This window comes from Brienomyrus brachyistius, chromosome 13 (genome assembly GCF_023856365.1).
Source record: "Brienomyrus brachyistius isolate T26 chromosome 13, BBRACH_0.4, whole genome shotgun sequence".
NCBI classification, from domain to species: Eukaryota; Metazoa; Chordata; class Actinopteri; order Osteoglossiformes; family Mormyridae; genus Brienomyrus; species Brienomyrus brachyistius.
Window position 1 is genome coordinate 26658638 of NC_064545.1, and position 23464 is coordinate 26682101.

The 23464-nt window shown below is 46.5% G+C and overlaps 1 protein-coding gene and 3 long non-coding RNA genes across 6 annotated transcripts in view; 3 read left to right on the top strand and 1 right to left on the bottom strand.

The window, feature by feature from the left end:
- The first annotated feature begins 2741 nt into the window (after window positions 1-2741).
- LOC125705851 (uncharacterized) lies at window positions 2742-3029 on the top strand. Of its 2 annotated transcripts, none has more exons than XR_007381712.1 (3): window positions 2742-2787; window positions 2841-2883; window positions 2937-3029. It is a non-coding gene; the product is annotated as an uncharacterized LOC125705851 (long non-coding RNA). The 2 variants fall into 2 exon arrangements; XR_007381711.1 differs by having other exon boundaries at window positions 2763-2808.
- Window positions 3030-3269: 240 nt separating this feature from the next.
- The window catches only part of si:dkey-246g23.2 (solute carrier family 66 member 2), a 30873-nt gene continuing 10678 nt past the window's right edge, over window positions 3270-23464 (bottom strand). Inside the window, exons 4-5 of the mRNA XM_048972135.1 lie at window positions 13741-13957; window positions 3270-3998 (exon numbers count right to left, since the gene is read on the bottom strand). Coding sequence (XP_048828092.1) covers window positions 3827-3998; window positions 13741-13957 — 389 coding nt within the window. The 3' untranslated portion in view covers window positions 3270-3826. The remainder of the gene's footprint in view (window positions 3999-13740; window positions 13958-23464) is intronic.
- On the top strand, window positions 8347-8969 carry LOC125705846 (uncharacterized). Its single transcript, XR_007381707.1, has 3 exons — window positions 8347-8451; window positions 8586-8719; window positions 8924-8969. It is a non-coding gene; the product is annotated as an uncharacterized LOC125705846 (long non-coding RNA).
- LOC125705845 (uncharacterized) lies at window positions 12873-13452 on the top strand. 2 transcript variants are annotated; one of them, XR_007381705.1, is made up of 4 exons: window positions 12873-13007; window positions 13072-13167; window positions 13200-13295; window positions 13352-13452. It is a non-coding gene; the product is annotated as an uncharacterized LOC125705845 (long non-coding RNA). The 2 variants fall into 2 exon arrangements; XR_007381706.1 differs by having other exon boundaries at window positions 12877-13007; window positions 13040-13167.

Sequence of the window (23464 nt, forward strand, 5' to 3'; positions counted from 1 at the left end):
GAGGAACAAACGTACCGGGGACCTTGGTGTCACCGCTGTAGGAATTAACAGAGCAGGTGATGAATTGCACGGGGAACTGGAAGAAGGTACGGAGGCCGCAGGGTCTGATCAGCTCCCTGGCAAGCGTGGGACAAACTCTGGGTGTTATGGAGACATTACTGCAACACTAACAGAAACAGTGCATGGAGAGGATGGATCTGCGAAGAAGGTGAAGTCTGGAGGTAACATGGAGTAACATGGAGGTAACATGGCGTAACATGGAGTAACATGGAGTAACATGGAGGTAACATGGCGTAACATGGAGTAACATGGAGGTAACATGGAGTAACATGGAGGTAACATGGAGGTAACATGACGTAACATGGAGGTAACATGGAGGTAACATGGCATAACATGGAGGTAACATGGCGTAACATGGAGTAACATGGAGGTAACATGGAGTAACATGGAGGTAACATGGCATAACATGGAGGTAACATGGAGGTAACATGACGTAACATGGAGGTAACATGACGTAACATGGAGGTAACATGGAGGTAACATGGCGCAACATGGAGTAACATGGAGGTAACATGGAGGTAACATGGAGGTAACATGACGTAACATGGAGGTAACATGGCGCAACATGGAGTAACATGGAGGTAACACGGAAGTAACATGGCGTAACATGGAGGTAACATGACGTAACATGGAGGTAACATGACGTAACATGGAGGTAACATGGAGGTAACATGGCGCAACATGGAGTAACATGGAGGTAACATGGAGGTAACATGGCGCAACATGGAGTAACATGGAGGTAACATGGAGGTAACATGGCGCAACATGGAGTAACATGGAGGTAACATGACGTAACATGGAGGTAACATGACGTAACATGGAGTAACATGGAGGTAACATGGCATAACATGGAGGTAACATGACGTAACATGGAGGTAACATGGAGGTAACATGACGTAACATGGAGGTAACATGGAGGTAACATGGCATAACATGGAGGTAACATGACGTAACATGGAGGTAACATGGAGGTAACATGACGTAACATGGAGGTAACATGGAGGTAACATGGCATAACATGGCGCAACATGGAGGTAACATGGAGGTAACATGACGTAACATGGAGGTAACATGGAGGTAACATGGCGTAACATGGAGGTAACATGGCGCAACATGGAGTAACATGGAGGTAACATGGAGGTAACATGACGTAACATGGAGGTAACATGACGTAACATGGAGGTAACATGGAGGTAACATGGCGCAACATGGAGTAACATGGAGGTAACATGGCGCAACATGGAGGTAACATGGAGGTAACATGGAGTAACATGGAGGTAACATAAAGGTAACATGACGTAACATGGAGTAACATGGAGGTAACGTGGAGGTAACATGACGTAACATGGAGGTAACATGGCGCAACATGGAGTATCATGGAGGTAACATGGAGGTAACATGGCGCAACATGGAGTAACATGGAGGTAACATGGAGGTAACATGACGTAACATGGAGTAACATGGAGGTAACATGGAGGTAACATGGCGCAACATGGAGGTAACATGGCGTAACATGGAGGTAACATGACGTAACATGGAGGTAACATGGAGGTAACATGACGTAACATGGAGGTAACATGGCGCAACATGGAGTAACATGGAGGTAACATGACGTAACATGGAGGTAACATGGCGCAACATGGAGTAACATGGAGGTAACATGGCATAACATGGAGGTAACAGGGTGTAACATGGAGGTAACATGGCGTAACATGGAGGTAACATGGCGTAACATGGAGGTAACATGGAGGTAACATGGCATAACATGGAGGTAACAGGGTGTAACATGGAGGTAACATGGCGTAACATGGAGGTAACATGGAGGTAACATGACGTAACATGGAGGTAACATGGCGCAACATGGAGTAACATGGAGGTAACATGGAGGTAACATGACGTAACATGGAGGTAACATGGCGCAACATGGAGTAACATGGAGGTAACATGGCGTAACATGGAGGTAACATGACGTAACATGGAGGTAACATGGCGCAACATGGAGTAACATGGAGGTAACACGGAAGTAACATGGCGTAACATGGAGGTAACATGACGTAACATGGAGGTAACATGACGTAACATGGAGGTAACATGGAGGTAACATGGCGCAACATGGAGTAACATGGAGGTAACATGGAGGTAACATGGCATAACATGGAGGTAACAGGGTGTAACATGGAGGTAACATGACGTAACATGGAGGTAACATGACGTAACATGGAGTAACATGGAGGTAACATGGAGGTAACATGGCGCAACATGGAGTAACATGGAGGTAACATGGCGTAACATGGAGGTAACATGGCGCAACATGGAGTAACATGGAGGTAACATGGAGGTAACATGGCGCAACATGGAGTAACATGGAGGTAACATGGAGGTAACATGACGTAACATGGAGGTAACATGGAGGTAACATGGCGCAACATGGAGTAACATGGAGGTAACATGATGTAACATGGAGGTAACATGACGTAACATGGAGGTAACATGACGCAACATGGAGGTAACATGGAGGTAACATGGAGGTAACATGACGTAACATGGAGGTAACATGGCGTAACATGGAGGTAACATGACGTAACATGGAGGTAACATGGCGCAACATGGAGTAACATGGAGGTAACATGGAGGTAACATGACGTAACATGGAGGTAACATGGCGCAACATGGAGTAACATGGAGGTAACATGGCGTAACATGGAGGTAACATGGCGTAACATGGAGGTAACATGGCGTAACATGGAGGTAACATGGAGGTAACATGACGTAACATGGAGGTAACATGGAGGTAACATGGAGGTAACATGACGTAACATGGAGGTAACATGACGTAACATGGAGGTAACATGGAGGTGACATGACGTAACATGGAGGTAACATGACGTAACATGGAGGTAACATGGAGGTAACATGGCGTAACATGGCGTCTAGTGAACTGCCTCAGCAAGAATCAACACCAGTGTTCAATTTTTAACTGGTGCTGTTACAGTTGGAATAGTTAAAAAATGATTAGATAATAAAAGTTATGAAATATGAATTAAATGCATAAAAAGTTTTGCCAACAATAAATACATTTTAATAAAAGTGACAGGTACTGCCAGAAAAAGTTTAATTCCACGATAGGATATTCTAAATATCACTGAAAAGAAAAGTTAAGTTATAAAATGAATAGTAGTTGGAATAGAATAAGATGACACACTTCAGTATTTATTCAACAGATTTAATAAATAATGTAGAATAAAAATCTCCAGATTTTCTTCCAAAGCTGAACGACATAGAGAGTCTCTAAACTGATAACTCTGCCATTTTACTTTAATTGCCCCAAGGAGTGGCATTTTACCCTGGGATCACCACACTTACTGCCCCATGCTTCCGGGGAAAGGTTCCTGCATTGGATGAACATTCACTGAAAAATTTCAGATATACAATTAGTTTTAACCCGATATATTTTTTCTATATACATCCGATTGTTGTTATATTACAAGGCTTATTGCGACACAGGCACATGCCTGTTTGTCTTAGGCTGATCTTACGGAGTACACAACATTTTTCTTGATATTTACCAGATACTGGACACCTTCTGGACCGTGCTCATTGGCCAGTTAGGAATAAAAGCATACAATAATAATACATCATCAGTAACAATAAAATATTTTTTTTAGAAATAAAAAAAAATTCAGGCACTTTAGCGGGCAGCTGTGAAGGTGGATCACACCCTCGTGATGTCCCTGCTGCTGGAAGGCCTGGCTGCCATGCACATTTATCACAGCTTGCCCCTCGTCTCCGGGTCGTAGTACAGCACCTGCAGCAGGATCGCCACATCCACCAGGATCTGGACCAGCCCACACACCCAGAATTGCATGGGGCTCTCATTCATTATGAAGTACGTCGTCTTGAAGACGTCTCCAGCCATCCAAAGCAGCACCATCTTCACACTAATGCGTAAAAAAGAGAGAGAGAAGGTTCTTTGAGAATATCCTTAATGCTGGGACATGGAGCATCTCCCTGGATTAACGTCACCTATAGTCAGGTGTGTCATCCTCCTAATCCTCACAGTGTGACCGGAGCCACACTCCGCTTGTCTTGTATTATGTGCTGAACTTTCCAAAATGTCAGTTTGTGACAGAAATCCCCGACACACATTGATCCGTATTTCGCTTGACCCTCGATGGAGCGGTTTTCCTCAATGCTGACTTTAAGGCTGGAACTCAGAGTTTGTCCCCCTAAACATTTATAGTTTAGAATTATTATTTCTTTATTTTCTTGATTCCACTGAATACCTTAGAAAATTCACACATTGTATAAATAAATAGGATTATATATATATAGCATATGACAGTATATATGCAAGTCATCCCCCAAAACAGAGTTCAGAGAGGGATTCAGACTGTTCAGTATCTCCTGCACAAGATATAAATGCCATGGTTTCTATTAGAGGAAGCATTTATTACATTTTCCTATGAAGGGCCCAGAACAGATCATTTAAAATGATGTAAATCATAAGATTAAATTCAGAATGTATCGAAGTCTAGCCAATGCAGCTGATGACCATCACAAATGACTAAATCAAAGCAAATCAAGTACTTGCAACACAAATAACATTTTATGCCTGAAAGTCACAGCATAGCTCTACCAGAAAGAAGCACGACACGCTGTTGTGACATGACGAAAATTGCACTATATTTTAGAGACATCAAGGGAATTAAGGGCAGGCTGCATTCTTGCTGTAGATCTTCTGAGAGAGACTTGGGATGAAATCTGAGAACACATACCTTCTATTCATGGCCTTTCCTAGACAGGAATCAAGCCAAGGGACAGAAACGAAGTTTTATGAAGCAGCTAAATTAATCTACTGACCATCTGTGAGTATTTAACTTGCTCTGGATGAGGGTTCTGTTGCAGAGCTAGACAGCATAAGCAGGAGATGCTCCCTTCTGCATACAATCAACTCCACCAGACAATCAGTCATTCCCTTTGACTCTCGTCACCTCAATCAAAATCCTCCACAAGAGAGCTTTCATTTGGTCACCACTATGTAGCCTCCTCTGGAATGCTAAGTATTAATTTTATATTCCTTAAGTCTCCGTTGAGAATTTCCAGTTCGCTCGGAGATGACGGAACGGCCTCCCTTTCAACACATCACACAGCCAACTTCATTACGGAAGAGGAAGCGTTAATGAGCTGATTAACGGAACAGGTCATTAGCGTAAGGGCAGCTCCAGTCACTCAGAACGGAGATAAAAGAGGAGCCGAGAATTCGACGTCACTGAGGTGCAAATAACAATGGAGAGGAGAGTCCCGGCAGATAAGACTCACATTAATCACAGGCGCTGTTGGTTACTTAGCCCCGCGGGCAGAAGGCCTGACCTGAGATATGAGGCCTAGACCAGCCCAGGGTGATGTCTGTTGGCTGCTGACAAGCGCAGGGAACAGGGAGACAAGCAACTGAAGCAGGTTAGCGTTGCAACGTCATTGGTGAAAAGCGGTCACAGTATCGATTGGGAGTGCTGACAGCGACATGTCAGTACAAAGGACGCCGATAGGCCCAAGAGAGGCCTGTGTCCTTTATTCTCCTGACAAGAGCCCCCAGTGGGCATATCCCACCTGACACCTTCATCTGGGCCGGGTGTGTGGAAGAGACTGCGTGTGACTGTTCAGTAGGCTGTGGGACATTAGTCCCAAAAGAGACTATTCCTAGTTCACAGGCTCATTAAAAAGAAGACTAGGATTGTTTTGCCAGAAACCCCCCCCCCCCCCCCCCCGTAACAAAGATCTAGATGTAAATCATTGATCTCAATACATTTTATTTATTTAGCGGATGCCTTTATTGGAAGTGATGTACATGTTTCAGATGACTGGTTAAGGGCTTTGCTGAAGGGCCCAACGTGTAAATTCCACTCTGCAGCTTGAATGTGAACTGGTGACTTTCTCATCATAAGCAGAGTATCCCAATCTGCTCAGCCACACCCTACCCTACCTCCAGTTTTATGGTCTGTCGGGGTGGGATTACACTGAGTTACAAGGCGGGTCCTTGCAAATTCAGGAATGCAGAAGGGAGGGCAGAGAAATGCGACAGAGAGACAAGAGGAGTCAGACAGAGCGGTGAAGAGGAGCAGAAGAGCGTCAGGACAGCTGTCAGGAAAGCAGGCGTCTCTGAAGAATGAAGGTGACCTTTGACCCGAGCACGTTCCAGGATGTCGATCTGTGCCACATGCTAAACGTCGCAGGAGGATTTACTGTGATATGCTTTCAAAATGTGTGCTCTGGATTTATCAATAATTCAGAAAGCATTCAGAGAACACAAAGTAACAGTAACTGTATATCAAAATCAGAATTTTTATTACCACACGACCAAGGCTGATGTAATGTTTTCTCGGCACAGCTTGCTACTTGACAACAGACAATTAATAATTACAGATAAAGAATAAATAGAAGATACGCAGCAGAGAGGAGTAAATGCAAGGCACGATAAATAAAATGGTTTATGTAAAAAAAAAAAAATCCCTAGATTTAGGGCTGCAAATGAAAAATATTTATTTCAACTTAATCATTAACTCAGCTTGTATGTAAATCATGATGAAGGAAATCTGATTTATTAGATAATTATGTTCTCATATTCTGCCACATAAATAAATCATAACAAAACCAAAAGTAAAAAATATATATGCTGGTAAAATAGTGTCTTGAGAACAGAGTTCGCACAATCAGTCCAATGGTTTCTTCCCTTACATTTAGTGAAAAATAGATGTCGTTGGTGGATTTTTTTACACCGGGTGTGAGAAACATAACACACAGGTTCACGGGGAGGTGTTAAAACAACACACTGCAGGAGATCCACTGCACTGAATCACTGCCGCTTTTCATCAGGAAAACGCCGCCCCGATTGCGTTGCACTGTCTCAGGCTGTCAGCTCGCAGTGACTGAGCCTGAAATGATTCAACACCATTAATCTGCAGTCTTGTTTGGGTGAAATTCCTCCTGCCCACCAGAGAACCACCAATTACTCAGCTACCCTTCTGAACGCACACTGACGGTCACGATGAGCGTACAGTACCTCCTGCTCTCCGTAACCAGATGACAGTGATCAGAGAGGCGACTATTACTTCCTTCCTGCAGAAAATCTAACCATAAAAGACAAATAATGGGAGGATACCAGACAACATTCTGCCACATTAACAATGTGCCAGATCACCTTCATTGTTGAAAACACAAACTACTAAAATTTTAACAACATGCTGGGTGAGATTCTCATGAACATCTCATAACATCCCTTCCATACTAAATGCAAATATTTGTATGCTACTAAATATACTCCATATAAATGAAGACTGTGGATATTATTTCAGAGGGATGGAGTTAAGGAAGTGCATCCACCAATGAACACAAAGCCTGAGATGAGCCAATGTCCATCTTCCTCAGCCTGACCAATCAGCCTGTGACTGTGACTAATGGTCTCCATAGTATCAAACTCTTTTGGGTCAACATTTGGTCCAATCGGAACGCAAGTGTATCGATCCATGAGTAATACATTTACATTCATTCATTCAGTCGTTCATTGTCCAACATAATGTACAAGTGATGGCGATACTGTAGCACAGTACAAACATACAGCTATTAAGGAGTTGACTAGACAAGTGTAGCTAGGTTGAGCTTCCAGTGAAGGCAGTGATTTCAGAGAGAGTAAGAACCAAGTGGAACTGTTCAATGCGCAGACAATGTGCAGCATTAAGAATATTCAGAGAACATGCAGTGGGATTAGGGTGGCAGAGGTGTTTCTGGGACAGATGGGTCTTGAGAGTTAGCAGGATAGTGACACATTTCCAACACTGGTAACATTCGGACTGACATCATCCACTACAGGGGGATCCTCCTAGAATGCTTTTTTCTTGTTTAGTCTGCAGGAGGTTTTTCCCTTATAAAGATTAACATCAAGAAATATATGGAAGATAACTGTAGGTGATAATTAACATGCGATTACAGGTATAATGCCAATTTGTGATCTTCCTCACTCTGAAACTAAGCAGGTTTGGGGCCTGGAGAGTAGTTGGATAGGAGACCAACTTAGAAAGCAGGCTTGCTGCCTGAAGAGGTGCTGGTGTGGGCAGAAGGTTAGCCCATCCTGTTGTCTGTGTGGACCACAGTGCTCCAGTGCAGTGACAGGGACACTGCAGCTAACAGGTTAGCCCATCCTGTTGTCTATGTGGATCCCAGTGCTCCAGTGCAGTGACAGGGACACTGCAGCTAACAGGTTAGCCCATTCTGTTGTCTATGTGGACACCAGTGCTCCAGTGCAGTGACAGGGACACTGCAGCTAACAGGTTAGCCCATTCTGTTGTCTATGTGGACCCCAGTGCTCCAGTGCAGTGACAGGGACACTGCAGCTAACAGGTTAGTCCATCCTGTTGTCTGTGTGGACCCCAGTGCTCCAGTGCAGTGACAGGGACACTGCAGCTAACAGGTTAGCCCATCCTGTTGTCTGTGTGGACCCCAGTGCTCCAGGGCAGTGACTCTGCAGCTAACAGGTTAGCCCATCCTGTTGTCTGTGTGGACCCCAGTGCTCCAGTGCAGTGACACTGCAGCTAACAGGTTAGCCCATCCTGTTGTCTGTGTGGACCCCAGTGCTCCAGTGCAGTGACAGGGACACTGCAGCTAACAGGTTAGCCCATCCTGTTGTCTGTGTGGACACCAGTGCTCCAGTGCAGTGACAGGGACACTGCAGCTAACAGGTTAGCCCACCCTGTTGTCTGTGTGGACCCCAGTGCTCCAGTGCAGTGACAGGAACACTGCGGCTAACAAGTTAGCCCATCCTGTTGTCTGTGTGGACCCCAGTGCTCCAGTGCAGTGACACTGCAGCTAACAGGTTAGCCCATCCTGTTGTCTGTGTGGACCCCAGTGCTCCAGTGCAGTGACAGGGACACTGCAGCTAACAGGTTAGCCCATCCTGTTGTCTGTGTGGTTCCAGGTACTACACAGTGGTAGGGGTTGAAGTGGCTCCCATTGGTTCTGCAAAGTGCTCTGAGTTTTCCTACGTAAACGTAACATTCAGTTTACGTAGTTAATCAAAAGAAAACAGCTAAAAATAGATGAGATGCATCGTGGGCATGGTGCTCCTGTGAAATTCGACCAAATGAAAATACAGCAGTATACCCCAAATACCGTGGTATGCTATTTTAACATAATACCGGCCAAGTCTACCTGAAACCCTGCCTGTAAAGGTCTTTCTCAGCAGACCTCATGCTGGTGGTAGCTCATGGTTTCCGCCGCACTCAGCCTGCACGTCCTCATAAACTGCAAGCTCCATTTACGGCGGCCGGCCGGCCGGCTCTCACGACTGCGTCGCTGCTATTCGGAGCACGCATGTTTATCAGCACTGTGACCAGTCTGACAGAGCAGCCCCATATTATACTCTTTCAGCACTCTGGTCCCTGCACCAATGGAAAAACTAAAAATAACAACCATTTCTTACTCTTAAAACTGTAATGCAGGATTTTTCAAATCTATGGGGCTGTATTCCAGAGTAATCCGGCAGGCTGGATTATAACCTTCATCAATTCACGTGGGCCCAGGAAATAAGGCTGGGGTCATTTAGGGCCCACAGGCCTTGACGTTGACACCAGGTCCAGAGAGTCTGCTGACCACTAAATGGTGTGTCTGTGTCTAAAAAAGACCCCCCGAGATACTCATACACAGACCACCCTCTGTTTATGCATGGATAATATAAAAAAATGCAATGCTGACATCTGCCGAAGCTGTGAATGGCTCTAACTGCAGATCACAGCTCCATAATGCATTAGAAGCCTGGTTCCAGTGCCAGTAGATGGAAAAATCACCCATAAAGCCCAATGCCACGAGGTGCCCGGGAAGAAACACATACATCAGATCTATACTCCTGGAACAGACTGGCAGGGTTATGAACCGATACTCTATGGTGTGGGTTGGTGGGGGGAAGAATTCCTCCAAAGACCCCCACTCGAGCCAAACGAGCTGCTTATTTGAGGCACTGTTCCCTTCAGGCAGAGTCCAGTGCAGATGTGTTAGCGTATTAGCGAATTAGCGTGAGTGATAGCACCAGGCATCTGCCCCGTCTGTCAGCGCCCACAGCACTCATCAGAGAAAACACCACCCCCCCCCCCCACCCACCTGCCTGCAGTGTCTCCCCCCCAGCCCCAGCCCCGCACTTCCCCCTACCTCCTAACTCTCTGGCTTCCCTGTGCTCATTCCTCTTTGCCAGGCTGGCCTGAGGGAGGTTTAAATAATTCCACTGATTTCAGCGCAGCATTAGCCCCTCTGCCCACCCCGCTGTGCCCTACCACCCCTCGCCACCCCGTGTCCAATCAGGCAATGCCGTTTGATAAGTGGAGACCCAGCCATTAACGGAGGGCTGCAGGGCTGGAGCCCGGGTGCATTTCGGGTGCCGTGCACCTCCGGATGACTGTGGGAACCATCACACCTCACTGACCCTGATGCACGATTGACCAGGGTGCGAGGCCGCTCCCCCTTCCGAACACCCCTGACGAATCTGGGTGCCCCCACGTCGTCACAGCCTTTCAGCCATCATCGCCGCCCTCCGTCCCCCTCCCCACATGCCAGACAGAGCCACTGAGCTGGATGCTGCGGTCCAGTGGTGACGTGGCCTGCGGACTGACATGTATGCCTCATTTCCTGTGTGTGGCCTCACAGGGGGCAGGGTACAGGGGTTAATTACTAAAGGATTAGGGGCGCGAACACGGGACAACCTTAATGACGGCTCTCACGCTACCGGAGGTACAGGGACCATAACGATAACCGTAACGGGGCGATAAAGAATCGGCAATGCCCTGGGGAACGGCAAGGGGTAGGAATCATCACCCCACAATGACGCTAAGCCCCTAATGCCTAAGAGTAAGAAAGGGCGTTCCTCTGGATGTGCAGTGCTACTGTGGGCAACCAGCTCCCCCACGCTTGTGCATGGATGTGAGAAAAAAGGGGGGGCCAAGTAAAAATCCCATGGGGGGGGGGGTGTTTCAGCCTGTTTGGAAATATCATCTTCATCACCTACATCGGGACAGAGGGGACCAGGCGATACAAACACACGAGTCACACTCTGGCTCTGACGCACAGATTACGCACTGACTTCTTTACACTTGTTGCAGCACGCTACGTGCGTTATTCACAGAAGCGATTCAGTCACACTACTGCGTGGTTTACAGATTTATTACACAATTGACTTTCAGAAGTGCTGTAGTAGGGGCGGCATGGTGGTGCAGTGGTTAGCACTGTTGCCTCACACCTCTGGGACCCGGGTTCGAATCTCCGCCTGGGTCGCGTGTGTGGAGTTTGCATGTTCTCCCTATGTCGTCGTGGGGTTTCCTCCGGGTACTCCGGTTTCCCCCCACAGTCCAAAAACATGCTGAGGCTAATTGGACTTGCTGAATTGCCCGTAGGAATGCATGTGTAAGTGTATGGTGTGTGAGTGTGCCCTGCGATGGGCTGGCCCCCCATCCTGGGTTGTTCCCTGCCTCGTGCCCATTGCTTCCGGGATAGGCTCCTGACCCCCCGCGACCCAGTAGGATAAGCGGTTTGGAAAATGCTGTAGTACAACATAGACTTTATTTAGTACTGTTCTACAAACAGGAAATCTAGGTATTGAAATTAATTCTTGGTAACAAGCATCGACATGCAAATTCACTGATTTGCACTGGCAGGCAGGACCGTGCCACATATACACGCGTGCAGTGGCAGGCAGGACCGTGCCACATACACACACGCGTGCAGTGGCAGGCAGGACCGTGCCACATATACACGCGTGCAGTGGCAGGCAGGACCGTGCCACATACACACACGCGTGCAGTGGCAGGCAGGACCGTGCCACATACACACACAAGTTTTCATACTTAGGCAGTTACTCTTAGAGCCATACGTACACACACAGCAGCTTGGGGTCCCAGGGGTAGGCTGGCTATTTTCAGCTCTGTTAGATGAGGAAATGCACCAGGCAGAACTACTGAAGAAATGAGGGGAGCAAAGGGGGGGAGGGGTGCAGCACTGTCAGCAAGGCCCGCTTCACTGTCTCTCCCCTGGACCCCTGCTGGGCTGAGCCCTGTATCATTAAGACCCCAAGCACGATGCCCTAGTGTAAGGGTGGTCAGCAGTGTTTGCAATAGGTTATGTTTAGGGACTGGGGGTGGGAATGTGGAGCATTCGGGTTGCCCTTGAAGGGACTTCCCTGTGCGGGCATGAAGGAGACACTTATGACATGGCCCTGGGGATTTCCAATGACATCATCACTCCATGCCTTCGAGGGCTCCGCACATAAAATATTAACGGAGGTCATTACCAGGAGTTAATGGTTTTTAATTATTATGACCGAAATGTGTAATTATGGAAACTTGTTTTTCAACAAACCAGATATGAGCGTGTCTGTGTCCTTGAGTTTATAAAGCATAATGGAGTGTAAGAGGAATGGAGGAATAAAGTCAACCACGTTCTGATTGAGGCTATTTGCTGGATGACCACGCTGTCTCTTCCTCTAGGGATATTAAGACATTAAAAGCTGTCCTGTGTTCCAAGACCTTCTGGCATTACTGGACCAGATATCGGCCTGTAAAGGGCATTACAGGACTGGATATTTCACTGTAAAAGAGCATTAGAGGACCAGATATCTCCCTGCAAAAATTCATTACAGGACAGGATATCTCACTGTAAAGGGCATTACAGGATCGGACATCTCACTGTAAAAGGGCATTATAGGACCGGATATCGCACTGCAAAGGGCATTACAGGACCGGATATCTTACTGTAAAGGGTGTTACAAGACCGGATATCTCACTGCAAAGGGCGTTACAGGACCGGATATCTCTCTGCAAAAGGCACTACAGGACCGGATATCTCACCGTAAAAGGTGTTACAGGACCGCATATCTCACCGTAAAAGGTGTTACAGGACCGGATATCTCACCGTAAAAGGTGTTACAGGACCGCATATCTTACCGTAAAAGGTGTTACAGGACCGCATATCTCACTGTAAAAGGTGTTACAGGACCGGATATCTCACCGTAAAAGGTGTTACAGGACCGCATATCTTACCGTAAAAGGTGTTACAGGACCGCATATCTCACTGTAAAAGGTGTTACAGGACCGGATATCTTACCGTAAAAGGTGTTACAGGACCGGATATCTTACCGTAAAAGGTGTTACAGGACCGCATATCTCACTGTAAAAGGTGTTACAGGACCGGATATCTTACCGTAAAAGGTGTTACAGGACCGCATATCTCACTGTAAAAGGTGTTACAGGATCTCATTGCAAAGGCTATTCCTGCTGCCAGCTGGGTCTCTTTCGCATCCCAATAATAAAATGGCGCCTGTGAAGTAATTAATAAGTGAATTGCCCATAGGTGTGCATGTGTGAGTGACTGGTGTGTGTGTGCGCCCTGTGATGGGCTGGTCCCCCATCCTGGGTTGCTCCCCACCTTGTGCCCGTAGCTTCCGGGATAGGCTCCGGACCCCCCGCGATCCAGAAGGATATGCAGTTTGTAAAATAGATGGATGGGACTTAAATGACACATTCTCTCTGTTAAGGCCTTTTCCTTTTGACGGTAATTTCCCCAGTCGGAAGCGCTGGCACATTTTGCAGAGCAGTGCTCTGGTGTCGCCGCGCGTCGTCACACCTCGGGCACACAGCCAGAAGCGGGCCTCACCTCATGCCCCGGGTGGAGCGGTTCTGGAAGTTCTGCAGCAGCTGGGGCAGGCCGAGCATGGCCTCAAAGAGAAGCGCCAGTGAGCCCAGGGACTCCACGAACAGCGTCGAGTCGAGGAAGAGGAAGGTGACGAAGGCACAGAACACCATGAAGACGAAGCAGAAGAGGAGGTAGTCTTCAAAACGGCTCCAGCTCCAGAAGTAGCGCAGGTCCAGATCTGCACGTGGAGTGAGAGTCAATTAGCCACCGAGACAAAAATAATGATAAAAAATAAATAAATAAAAAAACCTGTCAAAGAGTCACACTGGCTTCTGGTCAAGTGCGTCTAAGTCCAAAAATAAACCAGACAGACAGACTCACTGCTTCCATAAGCCTCTCAAAAGGAGAGCACCGTGCGGGTGACACTCACAATGGGACTGATAGATAAACACAGGCGTGGCGGTTTGTGACGTGACTGCAGTGTGACAGCCAAGTGACAATGCTGCTCCGGCGGCGGCGTCATTAGACACTCGGGGGAGGCCAGGCGGCGGAGGTCGAGGCACCTGTCAAGTGCGGGGCTTTGCTTTCTGCCGTCGGCTCAACGCTTGACAGGAAACAGGGGACGCAACAGGGCGAGCCACCCCCCTCCCCATTAATCAATTTCATAATATGAAAGTTTGCAAATCACAGCACGCGTGGCATATGGACGCAGGATCACCACCAATCAGAGCTGGGAAGATAACCGAAAGCGGGTAACCAGGGGGCTTCTTCTATACCACTAGCGTAGAAAAATATTTAGAGAACCAGACTGATAGATTCCAAAAGGGGTTTGGAACTTTCTTCTAAAGAAGCCCCACGGGACACAATTTCTCACTCGCAGCTAAAATATGATCGATTTCCCCCCCATTAAATTTGGCTGGCAGCTGCGGAGGTGAGGCGGACTGTTTGTCAGGATGATGAAAGCTGACCAGGGCCTAGAAAACAACAACAAAAAGCTGAAACGTGGCTGACAGCAGCAGCCTCATTGCTGGGAAACGGCACCCATTCCCCCAGCAGGTCAGCATTCCTTCATCTCTTCTCCTCCTCTTCCTCCTCGTCTGCTGCAGAACAGCCTGCAGCCTGTTAGCACACTCTGAAGTTTGTGGCCGCCATGGGTAGGTGTGTGAAGAAAAAGCTCTCAGTGAAAAATCAATATTATAAGCAAAAGTTGACAGAGTGAAATTGGAGATCAAATTTCCAAAACTCAGTCCTTTTTTTTTTTCTCAAAAATGTATCCCATGGACTGGAGTTCTGGAAATTTCTTCGTTAATGATGAATAGGGGGGCGGCATGGTGGTGCAGTGGTTAGCACTGTTGCCTCACATGTCTGAGACCCGGGTTCGAGTCTCCGCCTGGGTCACATGTGTGCGGAGTCTGCATGTTCTCCCCATGTCAGTGTGGGGTTTCCCCCCCCACAGTCCAAAAACATGCTGAGGCTAATTGGAGTTACTAAATTACCCGTAGGTGTGCATGTGTGAGTGAATGGTGTGTGAGTGTGCCCTGCGATGGGCTGGCCCCCCATCCTGGGTTGTTCCCTGCCTCGTGCCTCCGGGATAGGCCTCCGGACCCCCCGCGACCCAGTAGGATAAGTAGGATAGGATGCAACTCCATCACCCCGTGGAACAAAGGCCCATGTCTCACACCACAACATGAAGCAAGCGTTCCACAAGTTAGCAACTCTAGATGATCTAATTATGATGTCCTACGAATTCTGTTTCCATTGCAGCTTTAAGAATTGCTTCTCTTTTGACTCGCAACGGAAACCTGACCAAGCAGATGTCTCCATTTATGATTCTCGCGTCTACAAAAAGCGTAAAATCAATGTCAACAGTAATGACTCTGTCCTGAAAGCTCCCTTCTGTTGTCCGATGGTAGTTCTCGGCTGCATCCCTCCTCCAGGCAGGTTCTGAAGGTTGTACGAGTACTTACAACATAGAGGTACCTCCTCAAAGCACTCCGAATATTTGGGGAAAATGTTAAGTACAAAGAAGCGGCTGTGAAAGTCGAAAGGCAGCAACGGTGTGCAGGGGGCTGAAGAGGGCGGCCTTCCCAACCCTTCCTCTCTTTGATTAGGCTACAGCAGTCACTGTCCTGCGAGATGCAGCAGCCGGTCACCCTGCCTGTACCCTTCCTGTGCTCTCTAGCGATCCCATCAATTTTATCCGTTTTTATTGGGCCTCAAACTGATTTTTTGACCAGGGCCATTTTAGTTGAGGTGGAACGATTCCTCGGAGAATTCCGTGTACGCTGGCTGGAAGTGAAGCCTAGTGCACAGTGAATGAAGGTCTCCAGATGTTACTGTTGCTTAACTTATCTTACTGGTGCATGTATGCCAGATGGCTAGAGCGATGAACTATCTTCTCTGCGAGTTAAATAGCTAAACAGATGACCATCACCTCTCCTCCCAGACATTGACGTACAATTTTTTATGCATTTTTACTGCAATTATAAAGTGTTTCGGGGTGATATACATCCTATGGACTAGCTGAACTCATCTTCTCTCTTCTGTCTCAGTCCTTGGGATAGTTAAGCTTTTTAAGTCGGGGGGGGGGGGGGGGTGAAAAACAGCTAAAAATTATCATATTCACCTATTAATCAAATCAGTGGACCTTAATTTAACAGAACGCCACATGGGTTTGTGATTTTCAGCTCCCGAGGCAGGTGTTTGTCAGTAATTATTTGGTACGCAGAGGTCTGAAAAAAAAGAAAAAAGTCCGCTTAATCAATTTCAGCACGATCTTGGACTCCTCAGGTCTACGGCCGTCCTGTTTACGACGCTGCAGAGAATCTTCCTTAGACGGCGCACATTACATTGATTAACGGCACACTTCTGCATTTCAGCAAGTTCTCGAAGTAGCCGCTAGTAACTCAAGCTCAGGTCAGAGCGCGATCTTTAAATCTGACGTCGCCGCTCATCAGGAGCTCATTTGAAATGGCGCCATAAAGGAGATAAAGGGTTTATTTGAAGAACTTCAATTTTCTCTGAAGCAGTCAGATTTTTATGTCCTGACTCGTGGGGACGCCGTTTTTCAGAGCGCTGCTTGTGCTCTGGGTCCTCATTGAGATGCATTAATCACGGTTTTCAGGTTTACGTGATCACAGTTTGATCACTTCTTAAAATAACTGCACGTATTTTAATGAGTACACTTCCTTTTTTTTTTTTTAAAGGGACAACGACAGGTGTTACAGATTTAGATTTTACTGAAGAAATGCACATCTGAGGAGGCATCATAGTGACCAGTCGTCCAACGTCAGCACATGATCCGTGATTCACCTTAACTGGCCCTTTACAGGATGTTCCATCCTTCAGGGGGGGGGGGGGGCTGGATCCCCTCACACCAGCCACTCCTCATCCAAGGAGTTCTATACCGACTTTCTTCAAAGGTACAAAGGTTTCCTTTTTGTATTTTTATTTGTGACATGAACAAAAATAGGTGGAAAAACCCAATAGGGAAATTGCCAGGAACAACAGGTCACGTGACCTGTCACATGACTGCTTTTAACGGCTACTGACAGGTTTGAAATGCTGTGGGCACATTGTTAATGGCTGAATACATTTACATTTAATTACAGAGTGACACAGTCAAATTGGATCATTTTTAAAATATATTTTGACAGCTAGAAATATTATTGGTGCAATTCTGCAGCTGGGGACTGTGGAAAACGTGATATCTAACTGCCACATTACTGCTTTTCATGCAGAACACTGATGGATATCTCAGTTAGGCAACTGAAATGTTGTACCACACGTCAAGGGTACAACAGCAGGTCCCATCCAGGGATTTAGACCTGCACCCTAGACATAGCACCGGTTGCTGCACTGTTTTTGTTGTCAAAAGATTTGTGTCATGAGGGTTAGTGTATTTGTAAGTGTCTAATGTAGAAAACTCCGGAAGCCATTCAGCATGTTGGGTGTTTTGGTCTCAGACTGGAGGCGTGGGATCAAATCCCACTGGTGGCAAAACTTTTTGGGGGCAGTGTGAGGATTAGAAGATTGTGGATGTATTTGGAAGGTTGCTGGTTCAAATCCCAGGCTCATACGATTGATTTTACCATTTGTTCCCCTGAGCAAAACACAAAACCCTCGATTCCTCCAGGGACTGGCTGACAAAGCTCCCTCAGTGGTACATTACTTGGCAAAAAAATGCATCTACCCCATAAATTAAATGTAAAGAATACCTCATCTGTTTCTCTCCAGAAGAATTCAACATCCCCACTGACATGCAGCTTTGGACAGTCGCCAAAAGCATGGGGGGGACTTAGATATGTGAAATAAGTAAAAGCAGGAAGGTGGGGTATCCAGTGGGGGGGGGGGGGGTACTCTTACAGACAACAAACCGAAGGATTTCTAAGACATTTTTTAGCATCATGTCTATCCTGATTCTGGGCTGAAACACCAGCAGTTTCCTAATATTATTTAGGACAGGTGACAAGTGACAGAAGACAAAAAAAAAAATTAAATTTGCCCATGCGTAACCGAGCTCCACATTAGAACATGAGAAATAAATCGAGGAGAGGACTGTCATATTTATGATGGAAGTCCTGCGAGTCTTTCCTTCAGTGTGAGAGGAACACGGCCAGCAGGACCTTGGTGGAGGGGCGGCCAGCTGAATGGCAGGTGTAAATATAACGCAGAGCTTTTGCCCTTTACGGGGGCCATCCCTTATTTCATGTCTGTCCATTGCCACTTATCTTCCATTGACCTTTTTCACCGATGGCCTTTCCAACACTGGGCCAACGGTTCAGCAACTTCAAAAGGAGGACAAGCCCTTTGTGTTCCAACTCCCTTATTGAAACTGCCCGTCAGCCAGGGATGCTTATCCCGCCATCTGAACGGACGACGATCGGAGAGCCTGCGGAGGACAGATGACAGCCTGCTCCCCATGCAATCAATAGTCCCTAAAAACTACTCAATAAAGAGTAATTGCTAAATTGATTCAAAAACAACTGTGTATGGTGTTAAACATTCTTTTGCTAAGGCATTAGCATGTGTCAAGGATGTTTTTATTCCATACGATTAGCTTTAAATATGAGTCACCACATATCAAATAAAAAAAAATAAAAAAAAACAACGCAAAAGGGTTCTATCACTTACGAAGCACCATGACTCACTCTGGAACGTACATTCAGCCACGGGAACAAGAGGCAAAGTGTCAGAATCATAACAGAATGCCACGGCGTCGAGAAAGGATGACTTTTTCTGGCCTGTCCGAGCTGTTCAAGGTCAGGAAGTCTGGGAATGTGGCGAAGATCAAAACCTATTTGCGAAGGTAGAATCTGTGCTCATTACCCCGACGAAGCACAGCAATCAGCCAGGAGTGTCTGAGTACTTACAGGAGAGTCCAGAAGCTAGGCAGGGAGTACGGAGAGCTAGAAAGGCCAAAAAGTCACAAAGTGTGGTGTTCCAAAGTCAAACAGACTGCGGTGCGGCAGCAAGCTTGATAAGCGAGAGAAAAGGAGTAGGAGGATGACAGAGAGAGAGAGGAAAAAGGTTCAAACAAACAGAGAGCTGGGGTGACGAGGGTGGCTGGGGATGAAAGGGGTGGATGGAAAGAGAACAAAAAGCGACTATTTTGACTTTTGTCTCAAAGTCACAGAAAATGGGAAATAAAAAGGCATCCATCTTTCTGCCAGTGGGGCCGCCGCCGGTACGATACATGCTGGGGGGAGGGAACGGGGCCTTGTGTAATATCAGGTGCCTGTCCACAGAACGGCACTCGCAGCTCCGCCAAACCCTGCTGACCTACAATCTCACTGGTCCACCCACCCACAGTAACAGAGGTAGTGGTAACGGCTCCCCCTTGAGGTCACAGCGTGCAAGTCAGTCCAGTTACACAGCAGTCTGTCCAGGAGGCATGGCTACAAATGATGGCCCCTTGATAAGATGTCACCTTGCCCCCCCCCCCTGTTATTTTGGGTGGAAAGGGGGAAGGGTACATTTTGCTAAGCGTGGGGTGGCCCCAGTGGTACATTACGGACCCATATATAGCTCTGGGCCCACTGAGCTGCCGGGGTCTCCATGCCTCTCTGCCGCCTCTCCCGTCACAATGCACAACCCTAAGAGACTCCAGCCATCTGGTTGACTACTAGAGTGCGGCTAACCCCAATGCACTGTGTTGCCCGCGGCATTCGCTAGCTGCTCCACGCTCAGCGGCATTGAGCAGGACTGGCTCTCAGTGTCGGGGACGGAGGAGATGAATGTGCTCACATTGCCAGAAGAATCCAGGGCTCCACCAAGAATGTACTGGAGCCCCAGAAGCTCAAACAGAACCTGAAATGACAGCCACAGTCTGGCTGCCATCCCACTACCCCGTCTGCTTTACATCTTACCGATTCCCCCGGAGAAATCAGAGCACTACAGCAACACGACGCAGCTAGTGTCCCTCGCTGCAGCAGAGGAATGGTCTCTTTTTTACTCTAAACGGATGAAATAAAGCTACTTGATTTTCAACTGAGTATTTAATGGACTGCTGGCAGCACTAATTGAGAACTGTAATTAGTTCTAAGATGAGTAATTCTACTTTCTTGTGAAAGTCTGCTACTTCAAGCTCTGTGCAAGACTTGCTGCATATCTAATTATTTTTAGAACCCATATTTCACTGTAAAATGTCCGGTTCTTATTACCATAGAAAATTATAACAGCTGAAGTGGTATATTTAACAGGAATAACGTGATGCTGAAATCAATCCATCCATCCATCCATCCATCCATCCATCCATCCATCAGACAGTATAGGGCACGAGGTTGAGATACACCCTGAACTGGATACCATAGGGCACATACACATACATACTTACCAGTCAAAATTATGGACAAGCCAAGCTGTTTACAAAGGAGAGTGATAGTGTCGCATCACGTGACCTGGCCACCTGACCCAAACACAGCAGGAATGGTTTAGGAGGAGCCTGGCCAGACAGTGGAGGAAAAGTGACCAATGAGAGCTCAGCATATATGTGGAGCCTCGTTCAGGACGGCTGGAAGAACATCACAGGAGGCCATCTCATGGAAATGGTGTAGAGGAGACAGTAGGATCAGCCAGTCCCAGGAGAAATTGGGGTTAAGGGCCTTGCTCAAGGGCCCAATGGCAGCACCACTCTGCTGACCATGGGCTTTGAACCAGCAACCTTCTGAGTCCCAACCTACAGAGGTGCCCCCCCCAACAATTTTTGTTTAATACTGTTTTAGACAGTGCAAAATTCCATATGTTATTTTACAGTTTTGATGTCTTTATTATTATTCTGAAATGTAGAGAATAGTACAAATAAACCTACACAGCCCATCTGCAGGGGGAGATATGCAGGGATGAGGTGGGAATCAAACTCAACCCTGGAGGTGCATCACACATTCCGATATGCCGCAGAGCTGATGAATGCTCACAATATCTTTAGAAAGCAGAGATTTGTCATTAGACTGGTGTACCAGAATGCCCGAGACATCCTCCCACGTTCTTTGGAAACGACGCAGAGCAGTGGGTGGCACTGCATCTCAAAGTTGAGCGCAGAGCTGACGTCTTCGCAGGTATAGCTGTACATTTGTACCTCTGGGATTCAAGAATGGATCAAAAATTCTTAAGTTATGACAGCTGCCTCAAAAAAATAAAAAGAATAAAAAAAAATCAATGCACAGTGCATGTTAGACACAAGTGTGCTTTAAGAAGACCACAAGAATTATACATTGGAAAAAGCCATCCTCTGAGCTGGGTATGCTTGCTTTAGGGTGCAAAATGTCTTTCGATATAAAAAGACATGAGAACAAAGCTAAACATTTCATTTCAAACAAAACTAGAGCATTGTCCAGTCAAACAGGTACCACTACTACATTAGCCCCCAAAGAAACTCTTTAGCCAGGTAGCATATGCCCGACTTCCCAGATGCTCCCCATTAGCTGAGTCCAAAGAGACACAGAGAAGATACTAATCACACTGGGTATTCTACTGATTTGGGGCTCTACAAAGCAACAATAAACATTCAAAAGACGTTTAACTCATTTAGGATTTAATATTCCCTTGACTGTGGATGAAATATCTGAAATTCTACATTGTCGACCTTGACTTTGTTATGTTAAAATGTTGCGGAGGTGAGCATTTACAGTTACGAAAGCGAATGAAAAGATACTTCTGCAGAACTAACAGCTTCACCTTTGCATTTTGGCATATAATGCTAAATAAAAACAAGAAAAATGGAACGTCTGGTTATTTCCATAAAGCAATATCCATAATATGAAAAATATAATTGTACTATGTACAATTATGTATGACCAACAGTGACATCACTGTCAAGTTGGGATTCAAACCAATGACCTTCCGATCACAGACACAGCACCCTAACCCACTCAGCGTCCCTCCATGATATATTATTCCAGGTTACTTCGCCTCATTCTGGTCTGCTCATTCGCTCCGTCCATTATTTCAATAGACCCCCCCCCCCCCACACATAGCATTAGAAGCTGACCTTTTTGGGGAGGAAAAAAATAAAAAATAAAAAAAGTCGAATCCCCCCACGATGGCCTGATTATTTCATAAACACCCCCACTTGACCCGTTTGTGCTTACAGGAGGATGACATCACCAGCGATACAGATCTACACACACAAAAAAATAAAATAAAAAAATCAGCCACCCAACAATCCCTCTCCTTCCCCACAGAAAGCAAAAATGTTAATTAATTTCCTGCTCTCCTATACCAATTCTTCCATCCTCCACAGCAATTAGCATTTTTTAATTCCAACGAATTACTCCACCTTTATCTGTGTTTTAATTACATAAAGTTTCACAGGACACGCAGAAACAAGGAACGTGATCACTGCTCCCCCCCCCCTCTGCTGGTGACTCCGATCGGTTACCCCCGGCACCTGGACGGTGCTGATAACACAGGGCCTGAAGCAGCCCCCGAGCCCCCTGCGGACAGGCAGGCAGCCCCGTGACAGAGTGACGGCTCAATGGTAGCATCTCTCAGACATTTTCAGCAGCTCCTCTTCTCACAAACATCCGTCACAAATGAAAACATCTCTGCTTCGGGTTCCCCCTGGAGCACGACGTCACAGACATCAGCCACACCTTCTCTGCCATACGGTTCCAGGTCTATATAATCCATAGGAACCTCCAGATTTATGAAAATAATAATAAAATAATCATAAATAATAATAATAATAATAATAATAATTTCCTCTCCTGACCAGTAGAGGGCTGTGCTGTGCAATATATCAGTCCCAGTTCACAATTTAGATTAAACCTACAACATTCTTAAACTTACAGTATATGTTATTGGGAGATACATTATCCAGAATTAGCACTATATTACCTAAATAACGATACTGAATCAAACTGTACTTTTGCCAAATGGCACCATTACACTATATGAACAGAGGTATTGAGACACCAGGCCTTTACACCTACAGGAACTTTAATGACATCCCATTATAAATACACAGGCATCAATATGGAGCTGCCCCCCCCCCCCTGCAGCTGTAACAGCTGCCACTCTGCTGGGACGGTTTTCAACAAGACTTTGGGAGTCTTTGCCCATTCATTCAGTAGAACGTTTGTGAGGTTGGGCACTTGCGTTGGACACGAATGCCCGACTCGCAATCTCCATTGTAGTTCATTCCAAAGGTGCTGAATGGGGTTGAGGTCAGGACTGTGCGTCAAGTTCTTCCGCACCATACTCACCCAATAATACCACTTACAGTCGACTGTGGGATATCTAACAG